This window comes from Anguilla anguilla, chromosome 15, assembly GCF_013347855.1.
Source record: "Anguilla anguilla isolate fAngAng1 chromosome 15, fAngAng1.pri, whole genome shotgun sequence".
Classification (NCBI taxonomy): Eukaryota; Metazoa; Chordata; class Actinopteri; order Anguilliformes; family Anguillidae; genus Anguilla; species Anguilla anguilla.
In genome coordinates this window covers 35,090,843-35,111,596 of record NC_049215.1, presented here as the reverse complement: position 1 = coordinate 35,111,596, position 20,754 = coordinate 35,090,843, and the positions used below count along the sequence as shown (strand labels likewise).

Below are 20,754 nucleotides of genomic sequence, written 5' to 3'. Positions count from 1 at the left end.
GTGCACGCATGTGTGCGAGTGTGCATGTACGTGTGTGTGTGTGTGTGTGTGTGTGTGTGCATGTGCGTGTGCACGCACGCATGTGTGTGAGTGTGCATGTGCGTTTGGAGGCACGTGTGCGTGTGCATGCACGTGTGTGCATGAGTGTGAGTGTGCGCAATGAGTGTGTGTGTGTATGCATGCACACGTGTGTGTGTGGGTGAGAGAGAGAGAGAGAGAGAGAGAGAGAGAGAGAGAGAGAGAGAGAGAGAGAGAGAGAGAGAGAGAGAGAGAGAGAGAGAGAGAGGGAGGGAGAGAGAGAGAGAGAGAGAGAGAGAGAGAGAGAGAGAGAGAGAGGCACAGAGGGCCGTGGTATAACTCAGTACGGGCAGCGCAGACGCATCCTGGTGGAGAGCATCAAAGGGGGAAAAAACCCTGAAACTGGAACCAGAGCCGCAGTTTTTGGGGTTTTCCAGCCAGCGGAACGCAGGCCTCGCATTCCTTCCGCTCCGGAATTTCCTCCCGGAGAACGACCGCGCTCCGAGTCCTTCGCCCGGCCTCGACATCGCTGCGCTCTCCCAAATTCACTTCAGATGGGAACGCTGCGGACACATGTACTGTTTTGAATGTACACGGTATTTCAAGCGAAAGGTTTTCCCCCTCAAACCTTGATCTTAACCCGCCCCCCCCCCCCCACTCCGGTCCACATAAATATCATACAGAACAAGCATTATAAAAATGAGATCTACAAGCATAACTCAACTAAATCTCAAAACCAATGCTCAGAAGCTCTGATGTGTCAGTGGGTTATGAACTATTCAATATTCAATATGCGGTTTCTTTTTCACAGGGCTGCAGGATGCAGAGAAAGCATCTGGATGAATTATCCAGAGCAGCAGTCAGGGTGTAGCACGCGTCAGCGTAGCGGCCTGTAGGGGTAGAGGGGTTGCAGATGGAGTCTGGCTTGGGGAAACGCTCATAGCTGGAGCCGTCTGAGCTGACGAGAGATTAAACCCAAAATCTTCTGAATTAGGGCTGATTGCAATCACGTCCTCCCCCTTTCCCCTGATCCTGAAGAACGGGGGGGGGGGGGTGTTTACCTTTAGGGGTGCAGTCCCCTCACCCCCCCCCCCAGACACAAGGGGAATCCCAAAGACTGTACCACCTATTCTGTACTACACAGCCATCAGAATCCTGGAGGCTTTACAGCGTCTGTAGATTTAACTGCTGGTTTAACTCTGGATCTTAGGGGCCGCAGTGTCTGCAGGTTTAACTCCAGGCCTGGAGGGCCGCAGTGTCTGCAGGTTTAACTCCAGTCCTGGAGGGCCGCAGCGTCTGCGGGTTTAACTCCACACCTGGAGGGCCGCAGTGTCTGCAGGTTTAACTCCAGGCCTGGAGGGCCGCAGTGACTGCAGGTTTAACTCCTGTCCTGGAGGGCCACAATGTCTGCAGGTTTAACTCCAGGCCTGGAGGGCCACAATGTCTGCAGGTTTAACTCCAGTCCTGGAGGGCCGCAGTGTCTGCAGGTTTAACTCCAGTCCTGGAGGGCCATGTTTTTTTCCCCTTATAATTCAATGTCCCATTTTCTTACATTACCTGTTAACAGGGGACCAGGCAAAACTGCAACATGCAACAGCTGGGCCATCCTGAAACCACAAAGCTACACCGGTGCTCCAAACCCCGCTTCTCTCCTGTTCCTCCTCGAATTTTTTCTATTTTCGGTTTGGCAAAGGCAGGCATCGGTCCCGTGCGCCGCCTTTATGCATAATTACGGTGGAATCCTGATGGAGCTCACCCTAATTATCCATGCGCTCATTAATATGCACATATGCATTCCCCCCCCCCCCCCCCCCCCCCCCCCGTTTGACTGTGACTGCTTTGGTGACGGCCCGTCTCCCCGCTTCAGGGCGTCTGATTGGCGGACGTCTCCGCGCGTGTCATCCGAACGGACGTGACTCACTCCCCGCCTCCCTGACCTTTCGTTCCCACGCTGATTGAAGGGCTTCGGCGGAAACGCAGCGGCTCCCAAAAGGCCAGGAGAGAGAAAAGACAGCATTTATCTCTGAGCTGTTCTTTTTAGGGCAGAAAAAAGAGAGGGGAGAGAGGGAGGGAGGGAGAGAGAGATGGGGGGAGAGAGAGAGAGACAGAGAGAGGGGGGGGTAGAGAGAGAGAGAGAGAGAGAGAGAGAGAGGGAGGGATGGGGGAGAGAGAGGGGAGGGAGAGAGAGAGAGAGAGAGAGAGGGAGGGGGTAGAGAAAGAGGGAGGGGGATAGAGTGAGGAAGAGAGAGAGAGCGAGAGGGGAGGGAGAGAGATAGAGGGGGGGAGAGAGAGAGATAGAGAGGAGGGGGAGAGAGAGAGAGAGCTACCTACCTGTCAGAACCGATCAGCACACTGGGCTCAGGCATGATTTCCCCTCTGAAAGGCAGCCCTACAGGAAGTGGGCGGCCGTGCTGTAATTATCATGCGAAAGCGAAAAGGCGGGAATCCGCAGGAATTGCATCACATATGCAGGTCAGGGGAGAGCACTTCACAGGTCAAAAAAAAAGAGAAAAAAGAGGAGGAAAGACTGTAATCAAGCTGTGAGCCTTCGCCATTGCCATCCCGTGCTTTAGCATGCTTAGAATGCCCTGCGCCCGCCTAGAATGTTGTGCGACAATCCTAAACCACGTTTACCTCTCGTCATCCCTCGTCTAATCAACGCAGTCCCGGAGACACTGAGCGTCTGAATCAATTCTAGGGGACGTCCGTTTGCACTGAAGGGGAGACGGCTGGTGCGAAGAACCGAGCTCTCCGGATGCTAGCGCTAACGCTGAAATGGTGCGTGCACTGGCCTTCCCAGTAGACCTTGCGTCCGTTCGTACGTGAGGCAACGAACTCAGCCTTCTCAGTTTTGGAGAATGGGAAATATGGGACAAGACGAAGGTGCAAGCTTTTCCACGTTCTGTTCGAGAGAGCAAAGAGACGCAAGAGCGGCCTGTTCATACACGGTACATGACAAACCACCGGCCTACCAACGCAGTCTAATAATCCTGGTGGATTATGGTGCATCATGTCGAGCAGTAGCTTCTCTCCTCTGACTCACAGGGCCTTCTCTGTCGAACATCGCTGGGGAAAAATGTCAATTTAGTCGTTATATTTTTTAAATTTGTTACAGCTTTTGCTTGGAAGCGCTGGGGGAAAGAAAAGCCATTTTGTCGCCGTGTCTAATATTAGTGATTGGCACTGAGACTAAGCCAGTTGGGTTTTTTGCGCCGAGGAGATTTGTTGGCTCGCCGTAGCCGTGATTAATTGTCTGACGGTTTGAGAGTGTGAAGTTCTCTCCTGGACGCCTATTTGCCGCGATGCCATCTGTAATAGGAGAAGAAACTTGGGAAGGCGAATCAAAATTGCACTCGAACCATCGATTTCTTTTCTTTTTTTTCTCCCATCCCAAATTGGTATTTAGGCAGCTTGTGGCTTGTGAAAAATGAAGGCTAATAATTTCCTGGAAAAGCACTTCCTTTCCTTCATATTTTTTGTAAAAATATTACTGAAGATTCATGGGGTGTCATTCAGTATTATGAAGTGCTGTGCAAACCAAAAAGAGGTCTAGTTTTCAGCAAAGTTAAAATTATAATATTTGTCAGCATCTCTAGCCTATTCGGTCAGCTCTACTACTTGAAAAGATGTTAATTCTGATACATGAATGAAGATTTGGACAATAAATATACTGACAGGGAATAATTCATTCACCATCGAGATATATTTAGCATGTTGTGTAGGTGACAAATAAACTTTGATTGACCAACTGACTGACTGGCTGGCTGGCTGGCTGGCTGACTGACTGACTGACTGACTGACTGACTGATTGATTGATTGATTGATTGACTGATGGTTGATTGATGGATTGATTGATTGATTGATTGATTGAAGGCTTGACCGATTGACTGACTGACTGACTGACTGATTGATTGATTGATTGAATGTTTGACTGATTTATTGACTTATTGACTGACTGACTGATTGATTGATTGATGGATTGATTGATTGACTGATTGAAGGCTTGACCGATTGACTGACTGACTGATTTATTGACTGACTGATTGATTGATTGATTGATTGAATGCTTGACTGATTGATTGACTGACTGATTTATTGACTTATTGACTGACTGATTGATTGATGGATTGATTTATTGATTGAAGGCTTGACCGACTGACTGACTGACTGACTGACTGACTGATTGAGGGAGTCAGTGACAGGCTGCACGGCCTGATTTTTTTGTTTTCTAGACTCTTCTCATTTGCATTAGCCTCAGCGTCGGAGGTTTCGCGCGTCACAAGACGCAGCAGGAGAGGACGCAGCAAGGCTCCCGCGAGCGCTTCCCGTTCAGCGAGCTCACAGGCAGCGGCGCTCCCAAACACCGACAACTTCTGTATTTACAAGTCAGATTCTCCCTCCCGCCTGCCTGCAGACTTTGTGACCCTGACTAGTCAAAAAAAAAAAAAAGAGAAGAAAAAAGAATGTATTCAGGAGCTCCAGCGAGACTGGGCAGAGAGGGTCAGGTTAATGATTTATTACCTTTGGGGTTCATTCATTATTACTTACCAGCTATTATTCATTATTACTAAGTGCCAGTTCGGTCAAGTAAATGTGTTATGTCAGCGTTGAATTAGGAATTTAAACACATACTACTTCTTTTGTGCTTAACAATTAAAAAGTAGCTTACACAAAGCGCAGTGAAAAAGTAATTTTCCCCCCTTCCCGATTTCCCACTTTTACTATGTGTACAGTACACATCACCTGGTGCAGTGCTTAGTAGAAAAAAAACCCTGCATACTCTTTGGCCCATGATAGAACCAGTTTGAAACCATTGGTGGTCTAGAACAGGGGTGGCCAGCCCAGGTCCTGGAGAGCCGCAGGGTCTGCTGGCTTTTGCTTTTACTCGGCACTTAATTGATCGATTAAAGCAGTTGATTACACAGGTAACTCACCTCACCTGGTTTATTTTGTGTAAGTGGTTGTTGTATTTAAGGTCAAAACAAAAACCCGCAGACCCTGCGGCTCCCCAGGACCGGAGTTGGCCACCCCTGGTCTCAAGCCTCCGTCCTTCTGTTCTCTTTCATTTGTTTGCTTCTTTGGCCTGAAAGATCCCTCTCTCTGAATTAGTAGCGATTCCTCCAGAGCCAACTGTAGGTTTCTGGCCCCAAAAACAAGAGGTAACCGAGGGCAACCAGTCCCACACAGGGCCAGACGGGGGAGTGGAGCTCTCTGAATACTGCTCAAATTTAAAACCAAAAACATTTAAAAACGTGAATTTTTGTAGCCCATCCATGGTTGTGGCCCTAAAATGACTGCATAGACCATTTATGCCTGCAGCAGGTTGTGAGCCCATTGTGTCTGTGGGAGATGAACATTCTTCGTTGTGTAGGTTTTACAGTATCAAAGCTATCGCTAAGACTAGCCCCCCCCCCCCCCCCCCCCCCCGCCCATCCCCTGCAACTTCCTAACCTCAATTCTTCAGACGTTCACTGGCTCGCACCACAAACAAAACACTTCACTTATAACTGGTGGATCAGGCTTTATCACCTGGCTCAGTAAGGATGTTCTGAGTCTGTCCACAGAAGAATAATATAACGCGCTTGATTGCCACAGCTTCACACTCCAAGCCCAGGAAGCCCCAGAGCGCACCCTCATGATTGGCCAAACCAATCTGCCACGATGTTTCGCAATCGCATCCAATAACACCCTGTTAGTCACAAAGGGAAGAGCAGTTGACATCATTACTTTTTTTAAACGCGGGGTCAGGTACGGCAAAACGGGCGCAAATTGCACTTGATTAACCTGCAGTCCACCTCCCTGCTTATTTAGGGGCTTAAGTACCCTTCACCATCGCTTCAGGCATTCCCAAGGCCAGCTTCGTGCTTATTTAGGGGCTTGAGTACCCTTCACCATCGCTTCAGGCATTCCCAAGGCCAGCTTCGTGCTTATTTAGGGGCTTGAGTACCCTTCACCATCGCTTCAGGCATTCCCAAGGCCAGCTTCGTGCTTATTTAGGGGCTTAAGTACCCTTCACCATCGCTTCAGGCATTCCCAAGGCCAGCTTCGTGCTTATTTAGGGGCTTAAGTACCCTTCACCATCGCTTCCTGCATTCCCAAGGCCAGCTTCGTGCTTATTTAGGGGCTTACGTACCCTTCACCATCGCTTCCTGCATTCCCAAGGCCAGCTTCGTGCTTATTTAGGGGCTTACGTACCCTTCACCATCGCTTCAGGCATTCCCAAGGCCAGCTTCGAGCTTATTTAGGGGCTTACGTACCCTTCACCATCGCTTCAGGCATTCCCAAGGCCAGCTTCGTGCTTATTTAGGGGCTTACGTACCCTTCACCATCGCTTCAGGCATTCCCAAGGCCAGCTTCGTGCTTATTTAGGGGCTTACGTACCCTTCACCATCGCTTCAGGCATTCCCAAGGCCAGCTTCGTGCTTATTTAGGGGCTTACGTACCCTTCACCATCACTTCAGGCATTCCCAAGGCCAGCTTCGTGCTTATTTAGGGGCTTACGTACCCTTCACCATCGCTTCAGGCATTCCCAAGGCCAGCTTCGTGCTTATTTAGGGGCTTACGTACCCTTCACCATCGCTTCAGGCATTCCCAAGGCCAGCTTCGTGCTTATTTAGGGGCTTACGTACCCTTCACCATCGCTTCAGGCATTCCCAAGGCCAGCTTCGTGCTTATTTAGGGGCTTACGTACCCTTCACCATCGCTTCAGGCATTCCCAAGGCCAGCTTCGTGCTTATTTAGGGGCTTACGTACCCTTCACCATCGCTTCAGGCATTCCCAAGGCCAGCTTCGTGCTTATTTAGGGGCTTACGTACCCTTCACCATCGCTTCAGGCATTCCCAAGGCCAGCTTCGTGCTTATTTAGGGGCTTAAGTACCCTTCACCATCGCTTCAGGCATTCCCAAGGCCAGCTTCGTGCTTATTTAGGGGCTTACGTACCCTTCACCATCGCTTCAGGCATTCCCAAGGCCAGCTTCGTGCTTATTTAGGGGCTTACGTACCCTTCACCATCGCTTCAGGCATTCCCAAGGCCAGCTTCGTGCTTATTTAGGGGCTTACGTACCCTTCACCATCGCTTCAGGCATTCCCAAGGCCAGCTTCGTGCTTATTTAGGGGCTTACGTACCCTTCACCATCGCTTCAGGCATTCCCAAGGCCAGCTTCGTGCTCGTCCAGTCTCCTTTCCAAAATCACGCAAGTGATCCTCAGCAGATGCTGAAAACTCACGGCCACATTTCATACCTGAAGACTCTAAATTGCCCCGTAGGTATGAGTGTGTGGTGAGTGAATGGTGTGTGAGCCCTGCGACAGACTGGCGGCCCAGTCCAGGGTGTATTCCTGCCTCTCCCCCAATGCACGCTGGGATAGGCTCCAGCACTCCCTGCGACCCTCCTCAGGGTAAGCGGGTATAGATAATGGATGGATGGACGGATGGATGGATTGATGGATCTCATTACCTGAGTTAGGCTGTTAAATCTTCTAACCTCCCAGGCTGTTCCCATGTGGTGGGAAAAATAAGTCCAGTGCCATGGACCACCGAGATAACAGTCAAATATATGAACAGCAGTTATTAATTCACCTCCTTTACCTTTCTGGGCGAGGGAACACTCCATGAGACACTGTGGGGTGATTTTTTTAAAAACGGATACCGAACAGAAATATGATGCTTTATAATACACCCGTGATACACAGCGCCTGCAATGAAGCTATGAGTCGATGCGCATCCTGCGCACCGATAAACCCCTTCGCCCTCGCCAGCGCGCAGAGCTGCGCAGCTTTTGGCTGCGGTTCGAAAGCGCAGATGGCGGCGCTTCAGGAATTACACATAAAACCCAAGTAAACTATTATCCGCTCAAACGACTGCGCAAATCGCATTTGCACCGATATATATATATTTTTTATTTATTTTTTTCAGGTTTTGTGTCCACCCATTTGAAGAAAAAAAAAAAAAAACGTGAAATGATCTTTCCCACCACGATGTGCCCATAGGGTCGCTTATTTACCTTTTTATAGGAAACATTAACGCGTTTGGGTTCTGTAAACGCCAACTGGCATCTGCTGCGAAACGCACAGCAGAGCTTGTGTTAAAGCTCGCTCAGTAAACACTTCATCGCCAACATAATGCGCGGAATGTCGCCGTTTGCTTTGTCACCCACTCCACTCGCGCTGAATTTTAAGCTGAATGGCCCTTTGCATGGATGCCGTCTGCTCGCCAGCAGTACAGACGGCTCTGTACTCTGAGTGTAACTAAAAGCACAGAACAGAGAAGATTTACGGCTTTAATCTGTTGGGCTAACTGTGCAAAAGAGCACTCAGATTCCTCGGAACACAGTCTCGTACTTTCAAGCTTTTGTCTTAAGAGTTCGTTTTCAAATCTTTTCAAGCCCACGTATTCCTCTTCAGCCTGATTTCCAACAAAAACAAAGAAGAAAAAAAAACACTTTTTAAAAAAAAATACTTGTCCTTCAGAATTGTGAGGATCAAATAAATTAAAAGTTAGGGCTGCAATCAGAGCAAACGGAAGAGTCCTGGTTTCGTTTTGTGCCTCGTGTTCATCTGGATGTTTCCCTCAGGAACCACAAATGAAACTGAACAATCGCCTGAAAAAGCAGAATTTAGCTTTGAAAGCGAGTGGGTTTTGTTACAACCAAGGCCTCAACCAAAAAAGGCACTTTTTTATCTCTGAATTGAACTGAACTGAATTTAATTGAAAACACAGGAAACAAAATGCTTGATCTGGAACAATAGTTTCTCTCATTTGAAAGCCGGCAAGTTGCAGCATCTTTTAAATTCCCATCAGTAGAACTACGAAGCATGTAGGATTTTTGATTTTATATTTTTATATGGTGGCCTTTCTTTGCTGTGATGAATTCCTCCTTCACTTCAGAGCGTCTGAATGTCATTTTTGATGGCGCTTAATGTAACAGGATATGTAAAAAATGATTGAGAATTTTTAGCTCCTGGTGGTGTCATGCACATTAAACTGGGTCAAAGGAAGCTTACTCCAAGTCACCGGAACCCGGGTCCTTTCACATTTTATATTAAAAGGACCGCCATTTTAGGACTGATCAAGGATAATAATAATAATAACAATAATAATAACAGGGCAAAACTGATGAAACTGGCAATAGTGGGGCACAGCTGAGGAGGGGTTAGAAAAGCAATCCCCGTCCGGAGTCACGGCAACGGGATGAAAGCTAATCGATAAGGCGACGTGCGTCTGTGACATCATCTGTTGCCATGGCACACGGACCAAACAGACAGGTTCTTGTTTTTTTCCCTCCCCTGGTCTGTGTGCACCGATGGTCGCCAGGTGCTCGCGTAGATCACCAAATATTTCAGCAATTTTTACCCGTGCGGCCAGCCTCCAGCCGCGGCAGCTGCATACGCTTAACATTTTCCAGACTGAATCTGTCCCCCAGCTGACATTTTCCACTAAATTAATTTTCAGCGTCATCACCTCTGTGGAGATGCGCCCCGCGTGTCCATCAACGTTCGCAGGTTGACTGCTGTGGAACAGTCCCTTCCACACCCACCCCGTGGAATATTTGGGGCGAAATATTCATTTTCGCTAAAAATTAAGTGTGTAATTTCCGGTGTACCCAAAGAATCTTTTTTTTGAAGAAAATGTGCAAAAATGAAAATAGCCAGTCAGATTCATCCTGCTGAGTACATAAAAGAAACTGACTGGCAGCCATGTTTAAAATAAAGTAAATCATTCTGAAATAGATGTGCGCGGTGGTCAGTCGTATCACTGCTATATTCAGTAAAAATGATTTATATTTTTCATAAAGCACAATGCCACCCCCAAACGCACTTTTAAAATGACAGATTTGTATTATTTAGATGGTAGGGTGTTAAACTCATAAATTTGCAGCCAGTTTTTGGCAATTCTTTCAGGTCTATTCACCCATGTACATTTTATTGTCACTTCAACGTTTGAAAAGAAACAAACAACAAAGTTACAACCATTGATGTTAGTCTTATACTACAGAAACTAAACTGCACCCAACATGTACTTATTCTATGATTAATCATACCTACTTCACAAAGGATTAGTCTGCACAAGTTACACCAGAGACTGTCCAGTAATATATCAGTACTGTGAATGAGATTTAACTGTTTGTATAATAATAATAAAAACCGTTAACTATTTGTTTGTCTTGGCCATGTAGTTTCGTTTAAGCAAGTTAATGTACCAAACCCTAAATCAGCGCTCTTTAGATATGATCCTGGATGTATGTTGGTTTTTCTTCTTACCCTAATTGCAAAACTGTGAAAATTAATGAGCTGTAAATCGTTCTTAATTAGACACTTAGTATCTACTGAAGGATGATTTACTTTCGGAAGGTCACATTTTGTCAGACATAGCCATGTACGCCATGAAGATTAAAATACACATTCACATGATCTCAGGACTATTAATCAATCGGCCAGATCAATGAATGCTCTAATTGTCTGTAATGGGCTGTTGGACAAATGTTTCCCTAAGGAAGCGGTTACATTTTTTTTATTGATTAAATTATAGACTGACAGGTGACATCGAGGTGATAAATGCTTAAAGTGTGGTCACCTGGGGCCTGAAACTGAACTAAACTATGCAGAACAAAGGGTTCTGTGGCCGAGTGGCAGGTAAGGAGCCACAGCTGCATAGTGTCGGAACGAGTGAAAGTTCAGAATGTTCTTAGAACTTAAGCACACGTTTTCAGCAACTTCACACGGACAGTTCACCCAAAAATGAAATTAAGCTATGTTCCCTCTAACCTGGAGTGCTATCTACGCACCCAGATAGTTTCACTGAGATTTGTTTTCTGGATATCCGCTGCAGCTCACACTGATACAACAGACCTCAATGGGACCAAGTTCTCGTGGTTCTCAAAGCACCAAAATTTACAATTAAAAAAAACTCAACAGCAACAGTCTCTTTCCAAATATAGCCAAATTCCACGGTTTCTCATGAACATCCGCAGACCTTGTTGTGCACAGTTTTATCTGGAACTACTTTCAAGTGAAGTACGGCAACGGTGTACATCCGCACAAAGTCTCAGCCAAAGCACGCCGGTATTCTGGGGCACAGTGTCAATGCTGTGAACACAATCTCTGCCCCTTTAATTGACCAGGATATTGACGACACACACGGTGGGTGGGAGTGTGAAAACCACTGACCTAGTCTGCAGATCACGGATGACAGGTTCTCGTGCTCACAGCTGGAGGCTTAATAAGGAGATGCTGCTTATGGGAATATGCAGATTTTCACTTATTAAAATTTTTTTTTTAATGACTAAAAATGAGGGGCTGCCTACGGGGTGCACCCCGTGGTCCAGTGTCAAATTTTGACCTCGCCAGCGCCAAGCTTGGCAATTAAACCCCCACGCTATGCTAACAGTTCTTTAAAATGCAAATGAAAGAATCTCCAGAAGCCGCCATTCCAGCGATGAGCCAGGCAGTGACGTCACAAAAGTTACCATGGCGACCCTAACGGGCAGTAAATAAAATGGCACTCACGTTCAGTATTACTGGAACACCGGTTCAGTGTTTTGCGGAAAGTTCTGGGTGCGATTAATAAGGTCTGGATGCTAGATGTTGACTCCACAGGACGTGCTGTATATTTTTTATTAAAAAAAGGCGCTTGTTGTGATTTCATCGTCAGATTGTGACATGGGACAGGAGATCAATTCCAGATATTATGAAAGACCCAATTTCTGATGTTATATGAATTGGCAGTAATTATAATTATGACAGACTGAGGCAGAGTTCAGCTTCAGGTCCACCCCCCTGGGGAAAATGCTGTGCACATTTCAAAAAAAGGACGCAGTAAATCGAAGGAAACACTACACACACACCACACACACTTCTCATTGCGTTACTTAAAGCAAAGTCTTTAGTCTAGTGATGCATTGTGAGATCCTTTTCAATGAGGGGGTTTTGGGAGCTATGAATTGCAGATGAAATAGACTGGAGACAGGCTCAGTGTGGAGAGGAGGCCATCAGTAATGGGTCTTAGGAGAGCCAAGCTTGGATTCACTCACATATTATTTAAATGGTGTAAATTAGCAGAAGGAAAAGGCTCTTTCTCTCAGCTCTCTTCAGTTAGTGCGCGTGTGTGTTCTGTGCACAGGCTGAGAGTGACGTGTGTGTGTGTTTGTGTGTGCGTGCGTGCGTGTGTGTGTATGTGTGTGTGTGTGACAGTGACGTGTGTGCTGTTTTGCAGGACTGTGAGTGTGTGTGTGTGTGTGTGTGTGTGACAGTGACGTGTGTGCTGTTTTGCAGGACTGTGTGAGTGTGTGAGTGTGTGTGTGACAGTAACGTGTGTGTGTGTTTTGCAGGACTGTGTGAGTGTGGTCAGTGTACCTGCCACCCTCCCGGGGACAAACGGGTCCATGGGAAGAACTGCGAGTGCGACGACCGACAGTGTGAGGACCTGGAGGGACAGATCTGCGGGGGTAAGCAGCCCAGCTCTGTATTCTGTATTCTCTCTCTCTCTCTCTCTCTCTCTCTCTCTCTCCGTCTCACCCTCTCACTCTGTCTCACCCTCTCACTCTCAATCTCTCTCTCTGTCCGACTCTCTCACTGCATCTCTCTCTCCGTCTCACTCTCTGTGCAACAATTTTTTTACATAGCATTTACATGGCATGCATTTATACAGCTGGATACTGAAGCAATGCAGTACCTTGCTCAAGGATACGACAGCAGTGTCCAACCCAGGAATCTAACCTGTGACCTTTAGGCTACAAGACCAGTTCCTCACCCATTACATTACAGGAACCACTATGCTGACCAACTTGGGAGTTCACCCATACTCTCAATACTTAAACTCACGCAGGTCTGAGCATCAGAGACGACACTACTTTGACAAGACAAATGGAAAGCTATTTTAACACAGCGCTAAGCACGCTCGCTCAGGATGTCTGCGCACACAGGAATTTTATTATACTTCACTGCAGTTATTGGATTTATCAGGTTACGCAGCTACGGATACTCCTTGACAGGCCCTGCTTAGTGCCCCCAGAGAATCGGCACAAACCGACGCTGTCAGTGCCTGTTACCGCGGAAATAAGATGGCTGACTGGACACCTGTGGGAGCACAGCTGCCACCACCATAGACTGCCCTTCCGTTACAAACTCTAAAACAATGAGACAGGTGCAACCAGAAGGATGCAGACTTTTTTTTTTTTTTTTAAGGTTAATCAAGGGGCAATGCGGTGTTGGGACTAAAACAAAATATAAAACAAAATATACGTGAAGCTGAAAATTACGATATAAAGCTGTCGTTCGCACAGCATGCGGAACCCCTAAAATATTATATGAATCCATATGAATGGAAGACCACCCGTAGGTCACTCAAAGCTCACCTGAAGCTCCGCCCACTCTAGTCCACTCTTCAGAACAGACGGGAAAGAAATGCCTCATGGGAGATGGTGTTTTTTATGTCACCTGCACAAGGCACAGCTCTATATTATTTGGAGGTCTGAGGTTAAATGCTCTTTGGAGACCCCCCCCCCCTTTTGAGTTCTGTCCTTCCCACCATCAAGCACAGAAGACGGATCACAAATGTGGCGTTAAAAACATAGAATTTTACAGCACATAATTTTTCCTTCAAATGTAGAAAAATTAATTTGAGGATGCGCAAGGTCCTAGGCAGTTGCTACTTCAGCCTATAGGGGGCGCCGGGCTTGGTGCTGAACGAAGACTCCCTGGGCTAGAGGAGGGGATCCTCCTCAAACACTACAATCCATTCAGGCTTCCCAGCACCAGTAGTTCGGCCCATTTTCTCACCCTTGGCAACAGCGTGACGTGCAAACGTCACGGGTCGCTGGGGTCCGACTGCGCCCGCGTTCAATACGTCGATCAGACAGAGGCCCTACAGACCCGAGTAGCACGGAAATTTTAAAAAACAACCGACCGAAAGCAAAAGTGTCCGACTCCCAAGAGCGCAGCGATTAAAGATCGTCCTGCTTCTCACAGGAGACGGGACGGAGGGGATCAATGCCACCGCGCCAGACGCTCTCACTGTGTCTCTGGAACGTTCTGCCAATGTTACAGCATTGCCACTAATGCCACAGCAGCGACACTGTGAGAACGTTTTGTGTTCACTGCGTTCGATTCTGCCACCCCTCAATGAATCAAAAAAACAGAACAGGAACCAAGGTAGCCTACCTGTCAATACAACGAAGGCATTTTAGCTTTATATGGGCCGAGTGCTTTGGGTTCCTGTTTTGTTTTTTGATTCATGTTTTTTTTTTTTTTTTTAATCCCCACCAAAGAGCACCTCCCAGCCACCAGAAGTTATTATTTATTTTTTTCCGCTGCGTATCCACGGTAGCACACTTTTTATCCACGTTATTCACCCTCCTGTGCGAATGTTTTACCCAGCGGAGTGATTCAGGGCACGGAGAGTCTAAGGGAAGGCTGGTCTAAAAATACACAGCCCACCGGTTTGAGAATTTGATTTGCGGCATTAATAACAAATTTAATCCCATTTGCTCTCCAACATGCAAATTGAGCCCCGGCTGCAGCCTCTGAATCATTGGGCTCCTGCATTACGCTCGGTACCTCTCCTGCCCTCCGTCTCTGCTCTTTAACGGGAAACTGGGGGCCTCGGCCATTTTGGATTCGGCCCGTTGGATTTAAACGATGACGTTTTTTCGTAATCTTTTTTTTTTTTTTTTGCCTGTTGGCCGTAGGAAGACTTTGACAGGGGGAAATGCTTTAATTCAGATACGGTCGCTTCCAGACAAATTAAGTCTCTGGCTGTCCATCAACCAGCTGCGGTTGCAGCCATGAATTGTTAATGATAAAAGGGTGTTCAGATTCAAAATATTTATTTAATCAACTTTCTAAAAAGCCCTTAAATTACACAGAACATATTTCTTTGCAACATGCGTTAAGTGCAACAAGGAGACAGAGGTTGCCATGTGCGCACACAGTATCCCCCCCCTCCATAAGGCTGTGGGGCCACCTGATTGGCTAACTCAGGGAGCTCTCACAGACAGACATCATTATATACATCAGGATCTTATACCAAATTATGCACCCTGCAAACAATTTTTTTTTTTTTTTTTTTTAATCTATTACCCATCAGCTTATTCAAATTCCTGTGAAATGGCAGTAAACAGTGAGAGAACCCTGCAGCTGGGCAGGCGATCGGCCATTTTGCTGAGGTGCAGCTGAGTGTCCCACTCAAGGCCTTCCTCCCGGGGCTGAAATATTAATGCTAGTGCATTACAGGAGCTCAGCGCGGTGAGTCACCGGGTGAGGCAGGGACACCTGTCCGAGGTGCTCACTAACGTCACCCCCTACAACCCCCCCACACAGAAAATGAAGCTTAAATAAGTACGTGGCCCGTTCACAGCCCTATTCCAGCACAGAGTTGATCACACTGTGCTGCTGAAACTGTTAGGAGTTTTCTTTAGTATAACCAAGGGAAACCATTTTGGTTTGACGCACTAAACTTTCATGAAATCAGGCTGTTAGGGATTTTTGACTTGGCAAGCCTGATCCTGGGTCAGCCAACTGGATGCTCTCTCACCCCTGGGGCCGTTTTGAAATTCTTGACATTTAAGCTAAATCCTTAACCTAAATTTAATTTCCAGCCCTTTTCAGATTCAGGGGCCAAATGATAATTGTTAGGTGAAGCAGGGACTTACTGCGGAGAGCACCGCCCCAGGTCCCCTTTGCACACGATTGGCTGCTTCTGCACTGCCGTTCCCTCTCTCTGTGAACTCCGATTCATCTCGCTCCTCCACCAGCCCACCAGAGAGAGAGAGAGAGAGAGAGCGAGAGAGAACGCGCGCGGGGGAAAAAAAAACCGGCAAACGTCGCGGCAGAATTAAAACTTAATGCAATCTAATTGCCAGTGTGCTCCGGTCGGGTCGCGCGCTGATAAAAGGGCTGGTTTTTAAACGGTCGGATGCTCCTCCTTTGCGTTTGCTCACCCAGAAAGAAACTCTTGCTTCACAAGCCTCGTTAATGTAAAAAGGGGTTCCAACAGGAAGACTGCAAGCCAAAAGTTATTTAAATTAACTCGCATTACCAGTAAACTGGAAAATGGGCAACTGCGAATGACAACGGTTTAACTTCAGATCTTTAGCTCTGTCCTACCGGCAGCTCACTGCAAAGCACACAGCTATGGCCTCTCTGTCTGTGTCAGTGTCTCTCTCTGTCTGTCTCTGTCAAATTCAAATTCAAAGTGCTTTACTGACATGACAAAATTTGCTTTACAACTGCCAAATCATGGCAAGGAACATATGAAACATTAGATGACAAACAGTACAAACAGTAATAACAGAATAATGTGATTGTGTATATACGTATACACATACAGGTGCATACATATATACACACACATACGCATATACATACTTTTTTATGAGAGAGAGAGAGAGATAAACAAACACTGCCAGCAGGCAAAGGTTGAAGGCCAGTTTCGCGCCTGCCTTGGTCGCGCTGCATGCAGCCTACACTGAGAATCCCAGGTGCGCTTTAATTGAACGGGCCACGGTGCCGCTCCTCCAAAGCAATTAAACTCTCTCAGAGGCTGGCTGATTGAGGCAGCCATGCGAACAGCCCCTCCGTCTGCGTCTTCCTTTCCGCAAAAGAGAAAAACAGGCTGCGCGGCGCCCGCTGAATTATGAATTAAATCAATTTCCATAGCATAAGCCCTGCAGATGTTCCCCCGTAGTTGACCTAAATGTGCTCGCGCAGAGGTGCTGCTGCTGCGGCCAGTTTTCACCGGTTACCCGCTGAAAGGCAGTCGGCCATGTTGCGTAAACATTTTTTGGTTTACAGTGGCTGGCTATGGAATAATAATATGTATATATATTGTAACGACGCGACTTTATATTAATTTGAAATGCCTTACAAATAAATAGAGTACAATAAATAGAACACAATAGGCTTAATTTCAATCACTGTTTTTCCGATCCACTCAATAGGAACAAAAAGATAGGCCAACAGGAGGACTACTAAAATAAAGCCAAATGTAAACATAACAGGCCTAAACCAAATACGAACACAGCTTCCCCTATGGGTGGGATCACCTGAAGCATATTTAGCAACAAACCAAACAATATTTTTCTTACCTTAGTAAAGATCCCGTCCGCTGTATCAAAGCCGTTCATAACAATCCCAAATCTGTAGGATGTTTCGTCCCATGTTGAGTACTGCTAGGCCAGAAAGTTTGTCCTACATCACAGGGCTGATCTCGTTCGTCAGTAGGCTAGGTCCGAGGCGAGAAAAGTTTCCTCGCAACAAGGAAAGGCTCACGCTCACCATGAATTACGTTGAAAAGTTAATGAAACTTCGTGCCAGTTGAATGTGATTATTTTCGTTTTCTGTATTTGTTAGTTTTTTTCCCAAACGATCTGCGTTAGAACGCGTTGACACCTTACGTCTGCAGACAGCAAACGTGCTTCTTCCACCTGTGCGTCGTAAGAGCCATCATTTTAGTCTACGTTGTCGGAAAAAGAAACGAGGTTGAACCGTTCGGGACATTAGACGGCCAAACCCCTACAGCGACCCCCAGAAACATTTAAGTGTACTGAGGATGCTTCAGGGGAATCAGAGTACATATGGCGACTTTTCAAATGAATCATAGCAAGCATAAACGGAAAACTCAAGACGCACCTCTTCTCTGTATACCTCTCTCCTCTTCCCTAAACCCTCTCCCATAACTATTAAAAAAAAAAAAAAAAAAAAAAAAAAATTTTTGGTTCAGACTATCTGGTTTCTCCTTACTGTATGCTACTATAGTAAAGGCTTTTTATCTGCATTTTATTCAATGGACTTAAGTGGACTTGATCCTGAGTTTGGTTACACTGTTGTAAGTCGCTCTGGATAAGAGCGTCAGCTAAATGCCTATAATGTAATGTAATGTAATAAAAAAACTTAGAACGTATTTAAACGTCTTTGTAAAGTAGGCATATGCATTTGATTTGTACTTAATACATAAATATAATTATTTCGGACTCATTTATTTTTCTACTTTTCATTTGTATGCATCCTTTGCACCAAGTCATTGAAACCATTTTGTACTTCCTGGGCCCGTCCTTTTTCAAATTTGCGCCTTTCTGCTAGATGCTGCCGACAGAATATTGAAGATATTGAGAATGTTTCTCGTTGTGTGGGTTTTCACACAAAAAAGAAAACATAATAAATCATCCCAGACAGAAGAGAAAAATAATTCTACCCTGATATTTACTTTGAGCATATTGAGTAGAAGAAAATATCTCCTGAGATCAAAGACTGCGAGGGTGAGAGCATTTTTTGTGGTTTATGCTGAGAGAATCTAATGGAAGGAGCTACCGACATTTCAAAGGCTGTTTTTTAATTAATGGGACAAAGAACGCTGTTTATTAGCGTTCGCTTCACAGCGGTTGAACGAAGATGGCACGAGAAGGAGTCAAAGGAACATGCGCTTGGACTCCAGTCAGTTGTATCAGGACGAGGGCGGAAACATCAGACCCACTGAGAACACGGCACGTGCCTCCTATAGGGCGCTCTCCACTCAGATGCTACGTCCAAAAAGACCTGGAAACTGATGAGTATTTTCTGATATTAACCCAACTCCATCAACGCGTCCACCTTGCGCCTCGAGATGCTGTTATGCTCAAACAGCACGTTTACCGAAAAGCTCTGTTGCAGAAGCAGACGTTTAGTGAAAAAAAAAGATTTGCTGCAACACTGCTGCCGTTCCGAAGCGCCAGTTATAAAGTTTCTGTGTTGCAAGCAAGCAGTGTTGCAGCAAATCTTTTTCCCCACTAGATTCTTGGCTTTCACGCTCCATTTGTTAGCACCTGCGAAGACGCTTCTGAGGTGTGCAGATACCACGTTTAAGCAGAAGCCAGACGTTAACTTGAATGAACCCTCTGTGTAGACGTGGATTCCCCCCAAACACTGTAAAGCGGTTCGCACACAGAACACGTCGAGCTGTAGCCTACTGATTCTCTTGTTTTGATAAACACTCAGCAGTTCTAGAGCATGGATCATCCATATTGTAAATGACAAGGGGAAAAAAGTGAAATTCACAACCTCAGAATAAGAAGGGGGAAAAAATCCACTCAGCCAGTCTGCCACGCGCACATATTTCCCATGAATTATACAGAGATCTTGAGGACCGAGGGCGTTTTTGTGAGCGGTTTTAATGGACCCAGTTCTATTTTCCTAACCCTAACCCTGCGGTGCCCCCCACCGTCTGTGGCCGTGGACCGTATTCCACATAAACCCCGTTACGTTCTTTCCTTCTGTATTTTACCGTTCTCATTATCTCACAACGAAGTGCGAACGGCTCTCTAATTGACTGTTCAAATCAAACTCCCGCTGAGTAGCCTATCAAACAAAGAATTTTACCGCATCTGCAACTTTAAGAAAACCCGGGGGCTCGCTGATTTTAAAAGTACATTAATGTTTAGGGTGTTCCGACCCCCAGGCAAACGGCAATTAATCTGCCCTAAATAAAACATCATTAATATTTCATGCAGTTTTCTTTGGCAGCTAGGCTCCGCTAATGTACAAAAGGACGGATATTCCAAATGGCATTGCGTGGGCCAGCTGGATAATGCCTGTAATATAAACATTTCAAAATGATTTTCCTCATCGAATGGATGCAATCAGGCATTTTGAATAGCCTGTCTAAATGAACCCCCTCAGATTGTTGTATGCCTTTGTACGCAATAGGTTATTTCCAAGTTTTCATTTCCTGTGGTAGAGAACAATTCAAATGGGGTTTTTTTTCCTCTGCTTTTGTCCGGTTTGCTTGCGTTTAGCTTGACATTTTCGTGTTTATTGTTACACCCTTTCAGGTGCCCCATCCATTTTTCAAGTTCAAAAGACGTTTTTTTTCCTTGAGAAATAGCTGTCTACTCAAAGTGCCTGCGTGTGGTCTATTTCTTATTTTCTTATTTCCTCCCAGCGCGCGCAGACGTAGATGCACGCTGTTCCACTAGTACAGGCCTTCGAGATCACATCTCATTTCCTTTCAGCTCGCGCAGACGTTACCGTCCACGCGGGAACGCCAACGTCAGCCTTCTGCAAAGCTCACGAAAACAAGCCAAGAACATTTTAAGTTAATATGATGGAAATGAGAAATGGCTAAAAGTTTCCGAGTTCTTATCATAGACAGACGGTTCGTACTCCAGCACCAGAACCTCTGGAGACCCAGCAGAGAAAAATTCAAGTATTTACATTTTTTTCGATAATACAACGGATGTTGCAGTGAAAATATTGTTTAAAAATATTAACTATTTTAATTGAATGTCCATTGTAGTGTAGGTGTCAGCACAGTAGAATATATGGCCCTTCAGATTAAGGCCAGAGATGCATGTCCTTTACAGGGGGAAAAAAATTAATTGGCAGGTCTTGGGACGATAGGCTACCATTGGCAAACAGAGACTGTTACAACTCGCCCCTCCTCAGCGAGCACTCTGTAGTATCTTGAGGCCTTCGGTGGGGAAAATAACCGTAGAATTTAAGGTATGAGCATCGGGGGGGTGCCCCTGATTGAGCGCCCTTTGGGTGGGGTGCAGGTTGCTCAGAGGTGACCTTGGAGGTGCAGTTTGTTTTTTTTTTACAAATGAAGTAGAAAACACGGCTTCGTCTCATGAATTTGTAAATTAACATCGGTGACCTCCAAATTTTTCAAAATGTCTAAGGATCAAAAGCACTCAAATTCGCGCATCGGTGATAGACCGTACGTGAGCCATGGTCAGTGAACCAATGGTCCGCAAGGCCGGTGTATAAG

General features: G+C 46.1%; 1 protein-coding gene across 1 annotated transcript in view; it reads left to right on the top strand.

Moving 5' to 3' along the window:
- The window catches only part of itgbl1 (integrin, beta-like 1), a 70,382-nt gene that overhangs the window by 41,410 nt on the left and 8,218 nt on the right, over positions 1–20,754 (top strand). The window contains exon 8 of the mRNA XM_035393233.1: positions 12,344–12,460. Coding sequence (XP_035249124.1) covers positions 12,344–12,460 — 117 coding nt within the window. The remainder of the gene's footprint in view (positions 1–12,343; positions 12,461–20,754) is intronic.